Below are 19,716 nucleotides of genomic sequence, written 5' to 3'. Positions count from 1 at the left end.
CAGTGGGCAGAGATGCGAGGTGTTAGATTGTATAGGGAGAGGTATTATCAGCACAAAGAAGGTGGTGGTGATGACAGATATGATCACTGGTACAATCTCACTAACTGTACTATGGTTTTTTACTGGAGGCTGCATCTCCAGCAAGACATAAAGGAAATAGGGAAAGTCAAACTATGGAATATTTAAATAGTGCACCTGCCAGGTAAAACTAAAGAACATGAATAAACGTTTAGAATGGAAACATGTAGAGATCAGTCTATGCTTTCACATTAGCTAGAAAAACAAAATGGTCTAAAGTGGGCAAGATAGTATTTTTCCATCGTTAAGATCTTCGGAGTATCTAAAAATGAGTTAGGGGTCTACTCGTTGGTACCACCGTGCCTAACGGTAATGGTGCACAACACAATTTCAATAGTAATATTTTATTTTACTTTATCTGGACTATACTGTCCAGAAAATATTTGAATTCTACTTCTGGGAGCCATGCTATCTTAATCAGAAGAAGCAATACAGATTTAAAATGACATTGTGTTGGCGATAAAGATCAGAGGAACTGTGGGAGGGTGAGGTGGGCTAAGGCTACGTCCCCAGTGGCCACTGGTGCACGAGCGACGGCGTGCACGCTGCACACATGGCACAGCTCTCTATGGGGTAGTCCCCAGTCGGCGTGTGTGACCCCGCCTTGGCCAAAAGACAATGTCTTTTGGCATGACCGCCGAGCATTGGCCAAGTCACGGCGGCGGTTCAGCCAATGAGGGCGAACTAGCCGTGTGACATCATGGCCGCGCCCCCCCACCACGCCTCCCTGTCGCGAGCTACCAGTAGTCCACCTGGTCGCGCTGATGCCGGGAACGAGCACCTCCAGGCACCCAATCGCACGCACTGCGCACGCACTTGGGCCTTAGCCTAAGGCGAAACCAGGAGATACTAGGTAACATACAGGGGTTTTAGAGACAGAAGAGAGGGATAAACCTAAATACAAAGAAGGTAAATAGAATGTGTGATCTATACAGTTAAATAAAGGCAAGGAAAAAAAGCTAATTGAACAGTAATCATGTCAATTTTACCCTCCTCGCAGTGTCTGCCTTGAAATCCAATAGAACAAAGGCACATGTATGAATCGGCTTTTCTAGATGTGCAGGTTCCACCATTAACACAGGATGCTTCATCGCAGACTCCACTGCTGCATTCACCTATTTGTTGGGGATGAATAGCACTTTTATAATGGTGTTACTGTATTTCTTCATATCTGGATATGTTGGCTGTTTCCAGCTTGGTAATACAGAAGGACAAATCATTGCTTACCAACATCAGCTCCACTCAAAGCCTTCCCGAGTGGCCACTGTCTCATGTCAATGATTCTCCCATTGACAGATAGGGACTGTACACAGCCTTTAAAGCCACGGTTGGTCCCGGCCGATTTTACCAACCAGTAAGCACTGGGAGCACCCCCAATGTAGAAAGGAGTGCGGAATGTGATTTTACTGTACTGGCCCTAAGAAGAAGAAGACCAAATGAACCAATTGTGTGCTACACAAGTCTGCACTTTTAGAAATGAATATGTATTCCAGAAAGGAAGACGTGACAAATTATCCATACCAATTGTCCATCTAATATTTTATCCAATAAGTTGGTGATTTTGCACCTGTATGTGTGTATTTAACATGACTAGAAACTGGACCATGTGATCTGAAAACCGGCATTCCTTTCAAAATGAAAAAAAAAAAAAAAGTTTTACTAAAATATACAGAGACCTGTAATCATTTTAGTATCATTTTGCCTTTCTCGTTTTGGCAAATGGAGCACACAGGGCCGCCATATTACAGGGATATACACTAGCCCATAGTGGTGCTGTGCAACCTATCCTGGGCTAGAATACACGATATAGCCCATGCAAGTGAATGCCCCCTAAGGTGTTGTATGACATAGTGCCGCTTAGTAAACATGGCAATGTTTTCATAGATTATAGCCTTCGTTAACCGGCTTATAAAATAAATGTAGTATCCAGTGAAGAATAATGTCCAAAACTTCCACTGCACGAACATATGAGGTGCGCTGACCCTTACCTGTGATCTCCCTGAAACAGGGGCATTGTCATCAAACGTGAGCCACCCATTCAGCCCTTCTCTGTACACTGTAACAATATGCCAGCTGCCCAGTTTTATCTTTCTGTCACTTGTAATAACTGCAGCCCCAGTGCCACAATTAAACCTGTTCCAAGAAGAAGAAAAAAACACGTCTCACTCTCTCCCATTAACTACGCAGAGCAGATTATAAGGTATTTCTCCGACACAAAACACCCACCAACTGAACATGTATTTAGACAGCACGACACTCTCTTACAGCTGATGCACAACTAAAGACAACAATAATCTTCCGAGGCAAGACAAAACCCAACATCCGATATCCGTGCACTTAAGGGAAAGAAACACAGGGCATCATCAATGTGTAGTGTTTGTATTGTGTTAAGATGCTTTACATTCCTTAAAGTATCTGTGTCATCAGAAAAAGACTGATACTGCTTCACGAACCTCTGTGACTTAACCTGCAGAACTGGATCACTTACATTTGAACATCTTGATCATTCTGCTAACAGAAAGGAAAATCCACAAGGTATCTAACAAATACCGTATGCACAGGAGGGAACCAGCGTTTTCAATATCATCATATGTGTGCCTTATGTTAAGACTGCAATTACTACCCATTTCCACTCCACGTGAGTCAATTTTCCTATACTGTACAAGGAGTCAGTGCTTCAGGTTTGCATATAGGCGAAAACCCACCATTTTAGCAATTAGAAATTCTCAGAAACCCAGTAATCTGACACAGGTATTTTTATGTTGATCGCGCACTAAAATAGGTAACAGATATTGAAGTGCATGAGTTTTTATTACCACCCAAAATGGCCATAAAACCACCCATAAAAGTGGAGGAGCCACCATTTGCACTGTCCCCCGAAAGCTGGGGCAGATCTCCGCTGTGCTGCAGACTTACCGAAACTGAACGCTGCGTCGGATTATCGCCACGGACATGAAATCCCCGCGGCCGTACTCATTTTCCCCACAGTACAGAAGAAGGCCGTCGTCACCTTCGGCCTGACAACAAAAGAAGCCGTGTGAGTATAGAATCAAGCACGCCACAAATCAGGGCGTTTGGGTTTTTTAGCCTTGAAAATAACTAATTCCAGCAACTGTGTGAAGGAAAATGTACGGCCTTCACTAAAATAAATACTGTAGCATCAAAAGTACCTACGCGGGACTATCCCCATGGTAGTCAATGCCCCAGCTCCTTTGTGCAGACACAAAGGGGGTTATATATTTAAATGCAATAGTGCTGGTTGGGGAACTATCACATGGAAACTTCTATTCAAGTCGATGAGCAATTTTTGAGCAATAGTGACCCAAACAACTTAAAAAGGGACCTTCACGATCACAAACTTGGTTGGCAGAAATTGGTTTATTAAAGCTATCAGAACTTCTTTTTTTTTTTTTTTTTTAAATAACTAATAAGATTTTACACCAACCTGCTGCATTATAGGAGGCTTTTTAACCCCATAGGAGGAACAAAAAAGGGGAGACTATGGAGAAATAATGTACTTTATGTAGATGACCAAATTATGCATCAGAGTTATTAATACAATCAAACCAATCGATTACATTCACAATAGGCATAAATAAAGCACGTGCAAATTCAATGTATGAAATTGCAGCAGATATTGCAAATAGCCCACTTAGTCCCTTATTAAATATGATGTGACGCCGTTTCTCTGGGCTGGAGAAGGAATGGGACCCCAGCACTGAGAAGCTGCTTTACAGCACTTTACATAACGGCTTTGGGATCTGAAGAAGGGGTAATTGTACAATTATACTCAGTATTAATCAGCAAATTATTTATGGGCTAGACAAATAGTCACCAGTGTCCTATGTTTATTATGCCTGACATGCTGTAATTGGAAAAATAGTGACCAGTTAGAGTTATATTTACAAGTGAAATAGTGCAATAAAGTGATAATATTAAATAAGTAAAGTGCCAAAATATTTGTGCATAGAATAAAAAAGTGACAAAATGTGAAAAATATATACTTGCAACTCCCTGCTCAAAACCTCTGGTAGGGACAGTCTTCGCTGGTCCCAGAAAGGCTGAAATGTTCTTCAAAGTCCAGGGGGAGCATGGGAGAGAGTCAACAAAGAGAAGCAAAAATATCTGTGTAGGTGTCTTGGTTAATGAATGAGTATTCAGAGCCTTGGCTCCTATGAAATGGCTACTCTCAGTGCAGTGAATTTTAACTCGCAACACCAAAACTGAGGCAAAGTTGCTTGTGTAGTTTTCAGAAAGGATGCACCTCAGTATAAAAGAGAATATACCATTGCACTGTGAGTAGGCATTTCATAGGAGCCAAGGCTCTGAATACTCATTCATTAACCAAGACGCCCACCTACACTTTGATATTTTATCTTCTCTTTGTTGACTCTCTCCCATGCTCCCCGTGGACTTTGAAGACCATGACATGCTACAGTATAATAACAGTAATAGTAATACTGTAATAGTAATGATAACACCTTATGAATGAAACTGTGCCATTCAGGATATGCGAATATAAAAGAACAGTTGAAATGCAATGACTTACCCTGAATTCAATAGTAATTTGAAATGTTTGATAGGAGCTTTTCAGTGGTTCAAACGTCATGTATGATTGCCCATAAAACTGGGGATATCGCACGCTAATATCTAGAAAGAAAGACATATTCAAGGAATGCATAAGATGGTCAATGAAGAGTCCATATTTTTTAGGCATATTTAACATTTTGAAAATCCCAACAGTAACCCAACAGAAAAAGGACTATATTTACCAATCAAGCTATTCCCTAGATCGCCTCCCTGCGCTGTAAGACACCTTATCCCCATTCACCTGAACGGATCTGTAAGGTTCTTTTTCTGGTGCCAGAAAGCACCTTATGGAATAGTACTGCTCTGTATATATGGGCCAAAATCTATCATCTTAAATCTTGAATCAGCACTCATTTCTTCTTCCCTGCACCCCCATTTGCTACCACAATACAACATTGTTTAAATTAAAGGTTTTTCTTTACAGTATTGCCGATGTTAATCAGTTATGTACACATTGTGCCCCTAAAAAAATCCATGGGGAGGATATTACATTATTATGTAACCCCCCCCCCCCTCTAAAGGGTTACTAGCATGATTGCCATGTGTAAGGCCCAACACTGTGTTGCCATGGGATCAGGATAACTGGAGCACCAAACGATTGCCACCTTAAGTAAGAACATTAAAGGTAAGACAATTATACATTGTCACATGCTTTACATATAAAAATAAGGGGGGGAAAGGAGGAAAGTCGTATTGTTGCTTTAAAAGCAGACTATTTCCACTTTCTGGTTACCAGATAAATGTTCCTTGTGCAAAACATGAGCACACCTGAGCACACCTGAGAGCATCTGATTTAGGTCAATGTTAGAGCTGCTGCCCTGAATGGCAGTGTTGTTGGTTCTAGTTCTGTTGGGTCTGACACTGGTACCCCCTTCATCACAAGGGCCTTTTGAAATGATTGTTCTTAATGATATATTTTAGGTTGTGTGACTCATTTCAATATGTATTTGTATAGACATTAGCATATCTTCCAGGCTACCTCAGGTATGTTCATTTTCAGCACAGACATAATAATAATAATAGCATGTTCTTGTATAGCGCTGCTAGTTTTACGTAGCGCTTTACAGAGACATTTTGCAGGGACAGGTCCCTGCCCCATGGAGCTTACAATCTATGTTTATGGAGCCTGAGGCAAAGGGGAACCAGGTTCCCCTGCTTCAAAGTCTCAGTGCCAGTCAGTGTCCTTACTCATTGAGCCACTCCCTCTGCCTAATGTATTTGGAGGGAGGTTTGAAGGGACATATGTACAACTGGAGATATCATAAAGTTAGCTCCTCATCCTCCTCCCAAAACATGCGATTTAGCAATGACAAATCCAGAGCTACTAAAATAAGCCCCATGGATTCTGTTTACACTACAAGGCCCTCGATAACAGAAATGTAAATCAGCAGCTAATTCATCAATAATTCGGCAGAATTGCATGGGTAGAATAACGAATTTTGGTATCTCCATATAAAACAGCATATAGCCAATTCACTTCGTAGAAAGAAAACATTTTTGCAAACTTAACAAAAGCTAAAATTAAACAGAAATCATAGTTATAACATATAGGGTCCAATAAGAAACGATGCTATTCCATACGACACCTTACAGCCTATTGAATGCGCTATATGGTGTCGTTGGGCACTGAAAACGGATTTATGGAATAGCACTGCTTGGTAAATATAGACCCTGATGTTAAAGGGCATTATTTAAGCACTGTGCACATCCAAATTGATTGGTGCATTTAAGGCAGTATGTGCTACAGGGAAGGTCACTATCCCATAGCATGTTTTGCAAGTTGGATATGACCGTAGGGTGAATGTATTCCTCCATTAAAGAGTATTGATCTGTATGTCAACATGTGCATAATAAATGAGTAAATACGGATGAATGAATGCTCACAGGCATTGGAATGATTTGGAAAGTATAATTCAGGCGAGAAATAGGTAAGCTTCCAAACGCAATTGTTCTAACATCATTTTAACATTCAAAAGTACAAATAGCCAAATAAGGTCGTCTGTCATTTTTATACTTTTTCATTTTTGGAATAAATCCTGTATCTATTGCACAGTACATACGAGCCAGGTCTCCGAGCCGATCTTTCAACATTTACAGCTATAAGAAGCCAACTGCATCAAAGGATAAAGCTAAAATGATCACAAAAATGGATGAACTTTCCAACATTGACCCCGAGGTGATATGTGCCTGATTTTTCTCTTAATATAGAGAAATATAGAGATATATTTCTAATATATAACTGACAAATTAGTGAATTGCATGGATTTGCAAATAAGTTGGTAGCGCTGTCTCAGCATCTGTCTCATTTTTGTTACAGAGCAATGGTATAACAGTAATAAAAGTAATAAAAAAATGTATGCGCAAAAATGGCAGGATAAAATAAGAAAGCAAAGAACCCGTGGGAAATATGTAGGCTTGTATATTTTCAAGTAAGATGGCAGAGCATCCAGTATTTACTCAAGTAAAAATCTCTTTATGTACCCTTTCTTCAAAAGATGCATTTCTATTTGTTGATATGTATGAAAATGCCATGTATTGTTTTACATGGGAGAAAACATGCTATTGTTTACTATTAGGTTAATGAACCCTTTTAAAGGGATTTGGAAACACATGGTTCTGAAAATGCACTGAAGCATAGAACTTGCAATATTCAATAACTAAGTGAGACATGTTTCTTCCTCGATTTAGTACAACAAATGAGGAGAAATTATTTCAGAATATATATAAAAAAAGATGCTCTTAGTTATCATGCTTGCTTCTGAGTTGTGATTCTAAGTTGAAGGATCCCTCTAAAAATACTATAGGTCTAAACACTGCTAGAAAGTGCAATTTGTTTCTTGTTTGGCCGCATCCACCAAACTTCGCTGATGCTATACAGAAGGTTTCAAGTTCAACTAAGAATGGGTCAAGAGTGAAGCAAATTACAATGTAGTTAGACTCCTCACACTGGAATGAGTGCATGCCTACAGATTTTACCCTGTGGTCAATGTGCCATTAAAAAAGTCGTTCTCTGTTTGAAACCATGCATTTTGATCATTCGCATAAAGATCTTTAGAGATCATTTGTAAAAGATTTATGGTGTATTTATGCTGTATGAGGAGAAAGGCTGAGGTATTTCTGAAAACACAGTAAAAAAAACTAATGGAAATATATGTTTGTAAATAAAGAATGGTATTTTGAAGTGAAACTTCTTTGCTGGCACCTAGTAAATTTTGATGGGACAAAACTCCTTCATGGATACAAAAATGTGTAACGGAAGTGACTTAAGGCGTGTGCACGAGCGCCCCGGCTGGCAAATATCACTGCAGCTCCATTTATATATTAAACAGAAACAATTGGAATGTATAACCAATGAAATAAATATGAAAATAGGTAAGAAAATATAGCTACTAAATTAGACAACAAATATGCATCTCATGCAAACATAAGCACTACATTCAATGCACTGTCCTCCAAACAAAACAATTCATCTTATTTTTGTTTTTTTGAGGACTCTCCCTTTATTCTCTCAGCACTTGAGCTTGAAAGGTACCGAAGAAAAAAAAGACAGGGTGTGTACCGAGCACGCACGTTCTAAGTGAAACTTCTTTGTGTTTTGTCATTGAAATTGTATTTTGATTTTGATATTTTTGATTGAATGAAAGAATTTTGAGAGTCTAATTAAAATTTTAGTGATAAAACACAAAGAAGATTCACCTAGAATGCGTGGGCACACACCCAGTCTTTTTTTTTTCCAACACCCAGCGTCACACTTTGGCTACTAAGTTTATCCTCTATTCTTTAACAGATTGTCCCCCTGTTGAAATAGCAAATAGTTTGTGTTAAAGTGATATGATTACTTTTCAGAAGTTAGGCTGCACACGGACAGAAAAACAATAGATCAGTATCAATACTGTACCTTGTAGGGCGGCTGGGACATTACAGTCTTGCACCACTCCATCATTTTAAGAAAAGCCGTTACCGTGCCTGTGATCCAGCACAGGATAGCAGTCATGGTCAGACTTACCATCTTCACACGTCTCTCCACCTTTCCCCAGGTTACAGTGGCATCGTGAACCCCCACGGTCATAATCATTCAGACAGAAGCTATCAACTGGGCAGATCGTTTCCTCGCAGGACAGATCAAACAGTCTTGGCGGAGAAACAAGACCGTTTCTTCTAGCAGTCTTAGCAGCGGTTGCTCTAGCAGTAGTGGTAGAGATGGTAGTGGGGCTTGCAGTTGTAGAAGTGCTCATTGTAGCCAATGTGGTAATGGTAGATGTGGTTGCAGTAGTTGTGGTTGGCAAAGGAACTATCTTTGTATATGTTCCTGGAGTCACCCTTGTTTCAACCATAAACTTCTTGTTTCCCCCTTTGACGGCAGGAAGTGGTTTGAACTGTGGCAAGATATTGAGATTTTTACTAATGATATATGCTATTTGTTAATGGAGAAAAAAAAACACTTTGGCAAGCTATCTTTTGTGTGTATCTAAATATACACACATCATACTAAACGCTTTGACACAATGCTTTTGACCTTATTATCCTTCTATTACAGTGGTAGCCACAATCGCAGTGAAGGATCGAAGTTGAGGACAGAACAGTCGCCGGATCACACTGAATAGTGGGCATAACCCTTGGAACTTTACAAAGCGCTTTGGTTCATTAGAAACATAGAGGTTAAGTAGTTGGCAGCCTGGTCTGCTTGCTCTCACTGCACAGACAACACTCTGGCCATCTTTTTTACCTTCCGGCACCATTTAATAATGGTATATACCGAGTTTATTATCACATATGTACTATGTGTATCTTTATTGATATAGCCATCCCAGGGCGCAACCAGGAATTCATATTGGGGGGTGGAAAATATTCGGGGTTAATGTCTACATTACAATTACAAAAATAAATTTGGGGAGGGTAGTATGCGTATTTGAGGGGGTAGTGTGTGTCTGCATTCGGGGGGGTAGTGTATGTACGTATATATAGTTGGGGGGTAGTGTATGTGTATTTGGGAGGGGTAGTGTATGTGGGAGGGGTAGTGTATGGGTATTTGGGGGGGCAGTATATGTATGTGTGTATTTGGGGGTAGTGTATGTATTTAGGGGTAGTGTATGTATTTGAGGGGTAGTGTATGTATTTATATATTTGGGGGTAATGTATGTATGTATGTATATGTATTTGGGGGGTAATGTATTTGTATTTGGATGGGGTAGTGTATGTGTATTCTGGGATAGTGTATTTGGGGGGTAGTGTATGTATGTATGTATTTGGGGGTAGTGTATTTGGGGGGTAGTGTATGTACGTATGTATTTGGATGGGGTAGTGTATGTGTATTCGGGGATAGTGTATGTGTATTTGGGGGGGGTGGTTGTGATGGGAGGGGGTAACATGCTCTTTAATAAAGGTCAAGCCCGTTTTGGTTTCCCCTGTTTTGTGTATAAGGGTCCAAGACAGTTAGCGCTTGGGCCCAGTAACATTGTACCATTCCAATGTACTGTCTGTAATAAAAGTATTGTTTGTGTTTTTCCCTTTCCGGCCATGCAATCAAGCAGGGATTGCTAGGGTATGAGTTTCAAGGTTTTTTTTTGTGTGGTGGAACCGTTGATAGAATGTGCCTAGGAGGTTGGGGTCCGAAGTTGTCGGTTCCCCTATAAATTTACCCGGGAATCATGCCTGATTCTCGGATACATGTAGGCACATTGTCCCAGCAATATCTCCCCTTGAAAACGCAAGCGCTACTCACCACTAGGGTACCCTGCTTCAGCACAGCCCAGAAGGGAGAATGGGGCACAGGGATAAATAGGTATCCCTGTAGCGGAGGGAATCCCTAGGTTAAGGGGGATACCCCAGCTAGTGCCAATGTGACCCACAACCAGAATAGGGTTTGTGGGTGCCCCAACCGTATATAAGGTTGGGGAGACTCTGAGAGTCCAAACTGAGCCACAGGGAAGTGTGTGGGGAATAAGGCAGATAGAAATAAAATGACAAAAATTTTCCTATTCTGTTCCCTGTCCCCCAAGACTCAGAAGTGTATTAAAAGATACTTGAATATAATGTAATATGCTTTTTACATTCGGAACCGATGTCCAAACAGGCTACCCGAGCTAACCCATAGGTGTTGGTAAGTCTGCTGGACATCAGAGTTCATAGCAGCCAGAGGATGCCCAGAGCTGTGAATAGCATTTGGTCAGCGGGGAAAGGCGGAGTACCAGGTCCGGAGATCAATGCCAGTCCTCCGGGATGCCACTTGTTCTGCCAGATCTGGCATACATACATACATACATACACCTAAACCCTTTTGAAAAAGGTGCATATTTTTTTTTGTATGTCTTTAACCCTTTCAGTCCCTCTGGCACAGGGGGTGGCCAACTCATGTCCTGACGGGCCACCAACAGGTCAGGTTTTAAGGCTATCCCTGCTTTAGCACAAGTGGCTCACTCAGGGATATCCTTAAAACCTGACCTGTTGGTGTCCCTTGAGGACTGGAGTTGGCCACTCCTGCTCTGGCACATCGCGATTACGTGATTCCCACTGAGGATGGGAACGACCGGGAAAACCTTCCTCTTTCGTTCTTTTTACAGCCCGATTGCGTTTATCACCCAAAACATTTATTTATAAAATGGTTATTGTTATTGTGGTTCAATATTCTATCCGGCAAATTACCCATAGGACAAAAAAGGATATAAAACTGTATACATGATTTAATTGTCATTGGTGGACACATGATCTATGAAAATTCATATACGACATCAATAAAGAGTTTTTCTTTAATTTATTGTAGAATAATTTAAAAAAATATATATATATAAGTATTACTTTCAGAATTCAGCACTGGACATGCATTCTTCATGGAATTTATATTTGTAAACTTTGAAAGGGAATAATGATCCTAACACAATAAGCTTTACAAAAGGCGTATAGTTGTGCTCAACAAGTGGCACAGTCTGCAATTTAGTGCCTGTACTTGGACTTTCTACCTGACGACCGACCCTGAGAGGTTCAAAAGCTGTAACATATCAACTACTTGTTGGTCCAATTAAAGGTATCATACAGTACCAGCTACTCCCTCTCTCTCCTGTTACTACATGGACAAAAGGACCAACAGGGTTGCCCACCATTCTTTGCTATTCTTTGACACAAATCTGCAATTAGCGTGTCTGAGATTTCACAGCAGTTCGGAGAATGGGCAAACCAGGGGGACCAAAAGGGTCTTTATTTGAAAGATATTAAACATTATGAGTGTATAATTTGCCATATGTCTGAATAAGCAAATTGCTTGTACAAGTGGATTTAATGGGAACATTTAAAAGAATTTACATTACTAGTTTCTTAACTTTAGAGAATAAGGATATTTTATTTTGTTTTAAAACACTGAACAATCAGTAGTACCGGAAACTGAAATATGTTAGTCACCGAAAAATAGTGTCATATTTACCTCGTCTATATAGATATCATCATCTGAATCATCAATATTGTATCCATCATCATCGCTTATTCTAGTGTCTGTGATGTAACCGTGACCATAACTTCCAGATCCCACTTCTTCTGTGCCTACAATTTAAGATTTAAAAAAATGACAGTCACCATTTTTTCTGCACAATCCCAATATTTTGGTCCATGGCAATTGAAAATTCAGATGTAATAGTTACAGTTTTCTTCAATCCCTTTATTCCCCGATATGTCCCACCAATCCTCTGGCTCCTGATAAGCACAAAATTACTATGACTATGGCGTGAGGTGGCAATTCTTGAAGGTTCGTTTACATAAGCAGCATAGCTGTATTCCCATAGAGCCATTAATCCTCTTATAAAGAAAGAAAATGTAGAAAGAACAGGAACGAAGGAAAGAACTGAGGAACAAAATAAAGGCAACACAGAAAAATAGGTTAACTGGTTAACTGATTGTTACTTAAGGAAATCAACTCCCAACTCCACATGTTTACAAAGGAAGTTCCCCAAAAATATTTTCAAATAGTTCCAGGTACAGTAGGCAGGGCAGCCTACATATGTGGAGTCCCGGCAAAGGAGGGGGGAAAGAGGGGAGAGTGGAGTTAGACTGGCGTAATCTTGAAGTCTGGAGCAGCCACCTGAACCTAGAATACGGACCCAAAGTCCGCTACTGGCTGGTGAGTACAGAGTGTCCCCCCCCCCCCTCAACAGACCTTCAGCACCCCCTCCCCCACCAAATACACAGGTCTTTGCCAAAGACAATCGTCTCAATATTTCCCAGCTACACTTAAAATCTTTATAAAGATGGAGTTCAATCCTTCACCAATTGTGAAAATGCTGAACGTGAACTCTCAAAAGAAAAAAAAGTTAATAATTAAAATTATTATGCATGGAATAAAATAGTAATTCTCTACAGGATTGCTAACTAAATAACGACAACTCAATATTATTACACTTGGATAAATGAACTACCAAATGATAATAAAATGAAAATGTTATCTCAAACAGAATTTGTTTCCATCTATTTCTACAACACACATTATACATCTGGATAAAAGTCTCAACAGGGCCAATCTCGCCGGCAAATAAAACACTCCGTTTTCTTCATCAAGGCAAGTCGCTGGATTCCAGTTCTCCCTGTACCCATTGTTTAGAATGCATGCATTGTGTGTGTGTGTGTGTGTGTGTGTGTGTGTGTGTGTGTGTGTGTGTGTGTGTGTGTGTGTGTGTGTGTGTGTGTGTGTGTGTGTGTGTGTGTGTGTGTGTGTGTGTGTGTGTGTGTGTTATAGATACACACACACGCACACACAGGCAGACACAAAATGCCCGCACTCCTAAACAATATATGGATACATTTATATATAAAAGAAAGAAGACACAAAGTGTATGCTGTTTCTGCATACACAGCATTACTATTATAAGAAAATGGGGAAATTGTAGCCAATTTCGGAGTAATGCACAAAGTTACACTAAGATGGCTAAGAAAGGAAAAATAATGAAAAATAATAGCCACAACTTATATCCTTACAAATATGCTAACTAAAGGATATAAAATAAACTTTTAGCATGACAAATCTTATTTCACATAACAGTCAACTAGTTAGCCACCGCACACGGGTACATATATATCCACTGAGCCCAATAAACAAATACATTACTCTTATTATAATCCAATAGTGTAAAAATAGATTGGAGCACAGTCAATATTCAGAAATATAAATAATTAGTCAACTTTATCCACATAATAGCCAAGAGGCTGTAAAGCAGATTAAAGAGATTAGCCACTGGCTCTTATTGTAATCCAATAAGTGTAGTGGAGAACAGTCCGTCAATGTGTAACAAAAGAACAGAAAAAGAATCTAATGATGAAAATCAGTTGCGAAGAAGAGTTTTATGGATGTAGACAGGGGCCTCTTACATGATCAAGAAGTATGTTAGACAAGAAGGCACCGCTAAACAGAAAGGGGTTCATTGCTCTTATAATTGTTTTGGAGTCCTATCTGTCACTCCGATCATTCAGCTGCAGAGGTTCCACAAGCAAGATCTATACATTTGTTATCCTGCCACTCGACATCCCAATGTTTACAAAAGCATCCCAAATGTATATTCTCATTTAATGACATGGTGTCCCGTTGATGTATATCCATTCAGCCTCCCATCATGGTACTGTAGGTAGGGCATTGGAACAATCTCCAACACGGCTGGATGCAGACACAGGATCACTTAACATACAACAGAGAATAAGCAATTGGTGCCCCAAAGTTTAAGAAAGGTTTAGCAACGGGCTTATTACAAATGGCCCGGTGGAAAAAAGAGCAGTATCCAGTCATATTAAGTCTCCTATCGGGTTTTACCGATGGGTCATGCGATGATGTACACGACAAATTACCGGGTACAGGACAGCCAGTGTCTGATTCGAATAGGTCGCCGAGAATGTGGATGATTAAAGGTTTGTGCCATTCTTATGCTCTTGCACGTAGGGCACATAGGCCAATAGTAGCACCCAAGTTTGGCAACTTATTGGCATGTAAGCTTTGGTTGATAACACCCAACGGGATCAGTATTGAACACATTAGATATTTGCTGTAAAATGTAATTTATGTTATAACACTGTAACCAATTTATTTCCTTAACCTCAGTATATGAGACTGGACCTATTCTAAAACTGTGTTGAAGTCACATGGGGTTATTTAGCATTTTAATTAATTGCCAACCACAAACAATTTAAGATTGTTTACTATAGTTATGACTCAAATCCGGGAAGCATAAGTTACTTCTGCTCACACTCTTACAACACATTACTGCTATTTAGTGAATTGGACCCTACGTGGCACATCAGGAGACTTACAGAGATTTAGGACTAAAAGCAGGGCTATTCTTGAGGGGGAAATCACGGCAACCGAATTCTGACACTTTTTGTTACAAGAAACTCTGTATAGTGACTATGGAATTCATAGGACTGGGGTAGGAAGACTAACTGGGAGGGGATAAATACTTTTTCTACCACATTTATTTATATAAATTAAGTGTGAGCACTAGGACTCGTATTCTGGTTTTGTTTCTACAACATTTTTGTATTATGATTTTGGAGATTGTTTTGGTTCTAAACAAATATTGTGTGTTTTGGTTGTGGCTTTGTCAATACTCTGTTTGGTTTTGGATTTTTACCAAATGGCGTGGGGGGAGTCAGTAAACAGAGAAATGCTAATATAGTATAATAAAGCATGAACATTTTTATAAAATCATTAAAACAATTAGAAAACTAAAACAATAACAGTGAATAATTTAAAAAGATATTGGGGCTTATTCTATAAGTTTCGATAACTAACTCATTGAGGTTTTTGAGCAGTTCCCAAACGATTTGGCAAGTTTGTTATTCAGAAAGCTCCGATGACCTGCCAAACTCGTTCGGGAAGTGCATCTCCCGAGCAGTAGTGCCGCGGTTCAAACACACTGAGCGGGGGCTCAAAAAGAGCTCCAACACGCATTTTTTTTCTAAAATCACCCTATTCTAGTAGCTACGAGAATCTCATCGAGGCTCTCAGCTAGCAGGCAACTCGCATACTTCATCTCGCCACCACAAGGGTGGCGAGATGGGATTTGCTAGTAGGACTTAGAAATGTATTTTTATTGCATCAAATTGAAGCCAGGAGTCTCTGGAGGTGATACACATTAATACCAGGTCTGGAGAGCCCGTGCTATGTAATAGAACTACATTTACAGGCAGCTTCATTACCTTTACGGCTAACCTTAGCATAGGCTATTAATCCAGACCCTAAAATAGGATGGACAGAGAGAAGAGAGAGGGTGGGGGGAGTGACAGAGAGAGGGAAAGATATGGAGAGTGAGCGAGAGAAAGGAGAGTTGTGGAAAGAGGAGGGAGAGAGAGATATGGAGAGAGACGGAGACAGAGAGGAGAGGGGTAAAGAGATGGAGAAAGCGAGAGAAAGAAGAGAGGGGTGAGAGAGATGGAGTGAGAATGAAGGAGAGATGGAGAGAGGGAGAGAGGTGGGGAGAGAGATGGAGAGGGGGGGATAGAAGGAGGGAGAGGGAGAAAGAAGGAGAGAAAGGGTGACTAATGGAGCAATGACATTTTCTAGACATTTTGGGGGGAAATAACTGGGCTAATTTTATCTGGTTCACAACCTATGGTGAAAATGTGGCACACCTCTAGTTTATAGCTCATATTTACGAGGATAAGTATTATTTTAATAACCGCATACTCATACTAAAATATTACTTAATATGAAAAGGCTTAAAAACATACAATGAACCACTCCAAGAGATATTTGCGGGGATTCATTTATCTAGAGGGGGTCATAAAGACACAACTTTCAGCTGTTATGAACATCTTTTGCATGTGCAGAAGCTCAAATCTATGTTGGGATACAGAAACATTTTAGATCTTTCAAAATCAATATCAATGAGCATTGAAACTGAATTCAATTACACTATCTATAATAGGCAATGTGTTTGGCAAGGACATAACGATTGCTTCTAAAGGCTGATCGATATAAGCAGTGAACAGAGTTCCATTATATTTATATCCTGCTTTTTTTAACCTGGGCTTCAGATGTGGTGCTTTTTAAAATAGTTGTGGAGCATGGAAATAATTGTCCAATTGCATAGGACAGTGGCTCTCAAAGAGCAAACCAGACCACACCAGATTTCATAGGTAAACAAGGAATTTGCAAATGCATGCAAATACACACACTAGCTATGAATCGCAAACCTGTCAACTCTCACTGATTTTCTATGGGACTCCGTGATTTGGAATCAGTGTTGCTGATTTTTACTATCATCTTCTCAAACTTCAACGTAGTCTCCTTGATAAAAAAAATCTGTCGTTTCCCATTAAAATCTCATGTTTTTTGCCCGAACCAACACGTTTTATTGATTTAGTCGTTGGAGCCTGACATCTCTGGAACTGGGATAATTATCAGTTATCCCTGGACTATCTTGGAGTTCTAGGAATAGGTTTGGGAGCTTCGGACAACGCAGTTTCATGTTGTAATGTGAAAAACACCCTATTTCTTCATACACAGCTCTCTATATTACAGAGAAGGAGCAGTCTTAGCCAAAGCAGAGAAATATCATGCAAATCCAATTGCAAATTCAATAGGTAAGATAAAGCTGCAGTGTAGGATTATTCAGCAAATATTCATATCCAGCAGATCACTCTGAAATCACTGAACGTGGGTCAATGGGAGTTTTCGGGTGATTATGGTTTGATCGGTTGCTTCAGACCATATTAATTAACCCCCTAAATCATGACCCAATACATCAGTATAAATCCTTTTGCTGGCTAATTGTACTTTTGATAAACGTTTCATGTGGAACAGTGTTATTTTCATTGTTTTGCAGTGCCTGGAGCACCAATTGGAGATGTCTGTTGGGAGTGTTTTAGGAGTCCCCAAACGCAGATATATCTTGCATTTTCTCTTGAAATGAACATCAGAGTCTCTTGAGGAAAAACAATATTCAGGTGTGAATTCATCAGCTCTAGTCCTCAGGGAAGATGTTGCTAACACACCATAGATTTAAGTAAATGTAAGAAAAGTTTGATACAATAGAGTACTTGAAGGCCAACATTTCCAGTAAAATTACATACAATACAGCAGAATAAAGCAGATTATTCCATAAATATAATAAAGCTGACTATTCACAAGTCCAATAAAGTAGGTTATTCCATAAAAATAAACAATTAGTGTTTACAAGGTTGAGATACGTTTCTATGTTTTGGCACCCTATGGCTATATTTTCAATAAATAGGATCCAAATGAAAATGTAAATAGGTTTTTTAATTGATTCAACTTCTGTACTTTGGTGTGCTAACTGGTTAACCCCTTCAGTTTGCCTGATTCTGATAACCTATTGTTGTAGGCTTCTAACCTTAACCACTGTGACAGAAACCAGGGGATATATATATATATATATATATACAGGCATACCCCGGTTTAAGGACACTCGCTTTAAGTACACTCGCGAGTAAGGACATATCGCCCAATAGGTAAATGGCAGCTTGCGCATGCGCTTGTCAGCACGTCCTGAACAGCAATACCGGCTCCCTACCTGTACCGAAGCTGTGCGCAAGCGGGGAGACTATAGAGCCTGTTACACATGCATTATTTACATCAGTTATGCACGTATATGACGATTGCAGTACAGTACATGCATCGATAAGTGGTAAAAAGGTAGTGCTTCACTTTAAGTACATTTTCGCTTTACATACATGCTCTGGTCCCATTGCGTACGTTAATGCGGGGTATGCCTGTATATAGGGCTCCCAGGATACTGAACAGTTTCTGTCCTGTTTGGCCTGGGAGGGCAGCCTCATAATACATGCACTCCATCCCACAGTTTGGCAAGTGCTGGAACTGAGGGATGAGGGATCCAGACCAGAGCTTGCCTGATTTTTTGTCACCTGTCCTGCTAATTAAAAATCAGGTATTTAAGACTGATTTCCTGGTTTCTCTTCCCTCTCCCCAAGAGCCTGGAGACAGGAGGTCTGCTGGAAGCAGAGAGGGGTAAAGCCTATCCCCAAACAGGTTAAATCATTCTGTTCTTTTTTGTCTAAAATTGCAAAGTTCCTTATTTTGTTGTTGGCAGTGGAAAAGCCACTTCAACCCTGAGTCAGGGAAAACCTAAGTTAAGTTATTGCTCAGGTGAGCAGGTTTTGTATTGCTGGTGTTTCTGTTGTATGCACTGTGGCAGTCTCAGTGTCTGGGACTGAATAAACCAGGCATAGTCTGTTTAAAGGAACAGCACGTGATGCCTCGTCATTTAACCTACCCTAAAAGACCGTGTTCTAACAGTCCCGGACAGACGGCGGAGCCCCGGAGTAAGCCATTTGTTACACCACCTAGATAGGTTTCTGTTGCATTCTCCCCCCCGCCCCCTTTATATTTGTATGAGTGTGCATAGAGGTCTCCTTGCATTTAAGATACGTTTATATAGACATGGGACTTAAGGAAAATCATGTGGTAATATCCTGCACCTGACGATCAGAGGATTATTCACACACGTAGGACAAATTCCTAAGAGCACACACTTTTTTTTTTTTTTTCAACTTTGTTTTTATTGGTTTTTAGTGCATACAACCATTTGGTTACATTACGTTGATAATTATTCCATGTATACACTTAACTTGCAAGGACAAACTTCAAATGACGGACGCACTTTGGGGAGACCCACAGGACAAGACATTGACAGACATACAACATCTACGGAGAGATAGGGGGGGGAAGGAGGGGGGGGTAGGGAGGGAGAGGCGTAGCCGAGACTCACACCACCTGATGATCCGATGACCTGAGCCGCCACTGCTATCACCCTGCTTTTGACCACCTCTCAGAGAGCCCTGAGCCAACTCCGCATCCGCTTTTCGACTTCGTTCCCGTTGAGATAATACTACAACCCTGGGGGATCCCTGCCGTCCGAACGTCCCGTGCAACTCCCCGCCCAGCATCCAAGGAGAACCCACTTCCATCTATCAAAGCCATATTGTGGCCTCATTCATCCCCTGAATATCGGTCTGGGCCAACCACAGTGACCAGACTTTTTCGAATTTATCGGCCGAATCGTTGACTAAACTCGTCAACTTCTCCATTCGGCAAATGAACCA

The 19,716-nt window shown here is 40.3% G+C and overlaps 1 protein-coding gene across 2 annotated transcripts in view; it reads right to left on the bottom strand.

Annotated features, from left to right (window-relative positions):
* The window catches only part of EGFLAM (EGF like, fibronectin type III and laminin G domains), a 145,476-nt gene that overhangs the window by 30,252 nt on the left and 95,508 nt on the right, over positions 1 to 19,716 (bottom strand). For both annotated transcript variants that reach the window (XM_075588480.1, XM_075588486.1), the window contains exons 8-14: positions 12,083 to 12,198; positions 8,675 to 9,044; positions 4,628 to 4,728; positions 2,995 to 3,095; positions 2,067 to 2,211; positions 1,306 to 1,495; positions 1,068 to 1,193 (exon numbers count right to left, since the gene is read on the bottom strand). In XM_075588480.1, coding sequence (XP_075444595.1) covers positions 1,068 to 1,193; positions 1,306 to 1,495; positions 2,067 to 2,211; positions 2,995 to 3,095; positions 4,628 to 4,728; positions 8,675 to 9,044; positions 12,083 to 12,198 — 1,149 coding nt within the window. The remainder of the gene's footprint in view (positions 1 to 1,067; positions 1,194 to 1,305; positions 1,496 to 2,066; positions 2,212 to 2,994; positions 3,096 to 4,627; positions 4,729 to 8,674; positions 9,045 to 12,082; positions 12,199 to 19,716) is intronic.

The sequence above is a fragment of the Ascaphus truei genome, chromosome 1, assembly GCF_040206685.1.
Source record: "Ascaphus truei isolate aAscTru1 chromosome 1, aAscTru1.hap1, whole genome shotgun sequence".
NCBI classification, from domain to species: Eukaryota; Metazoa; Chordata; class Amphibia; order Anura; family Ascaphidae; genus Ascaphus; species Ascaphus truei.
The sequence above is the reverse complement of the archived record's forward strand: the minus strand, read 5'-3'. Positions and strand labels throughout refer to the sequence as shown.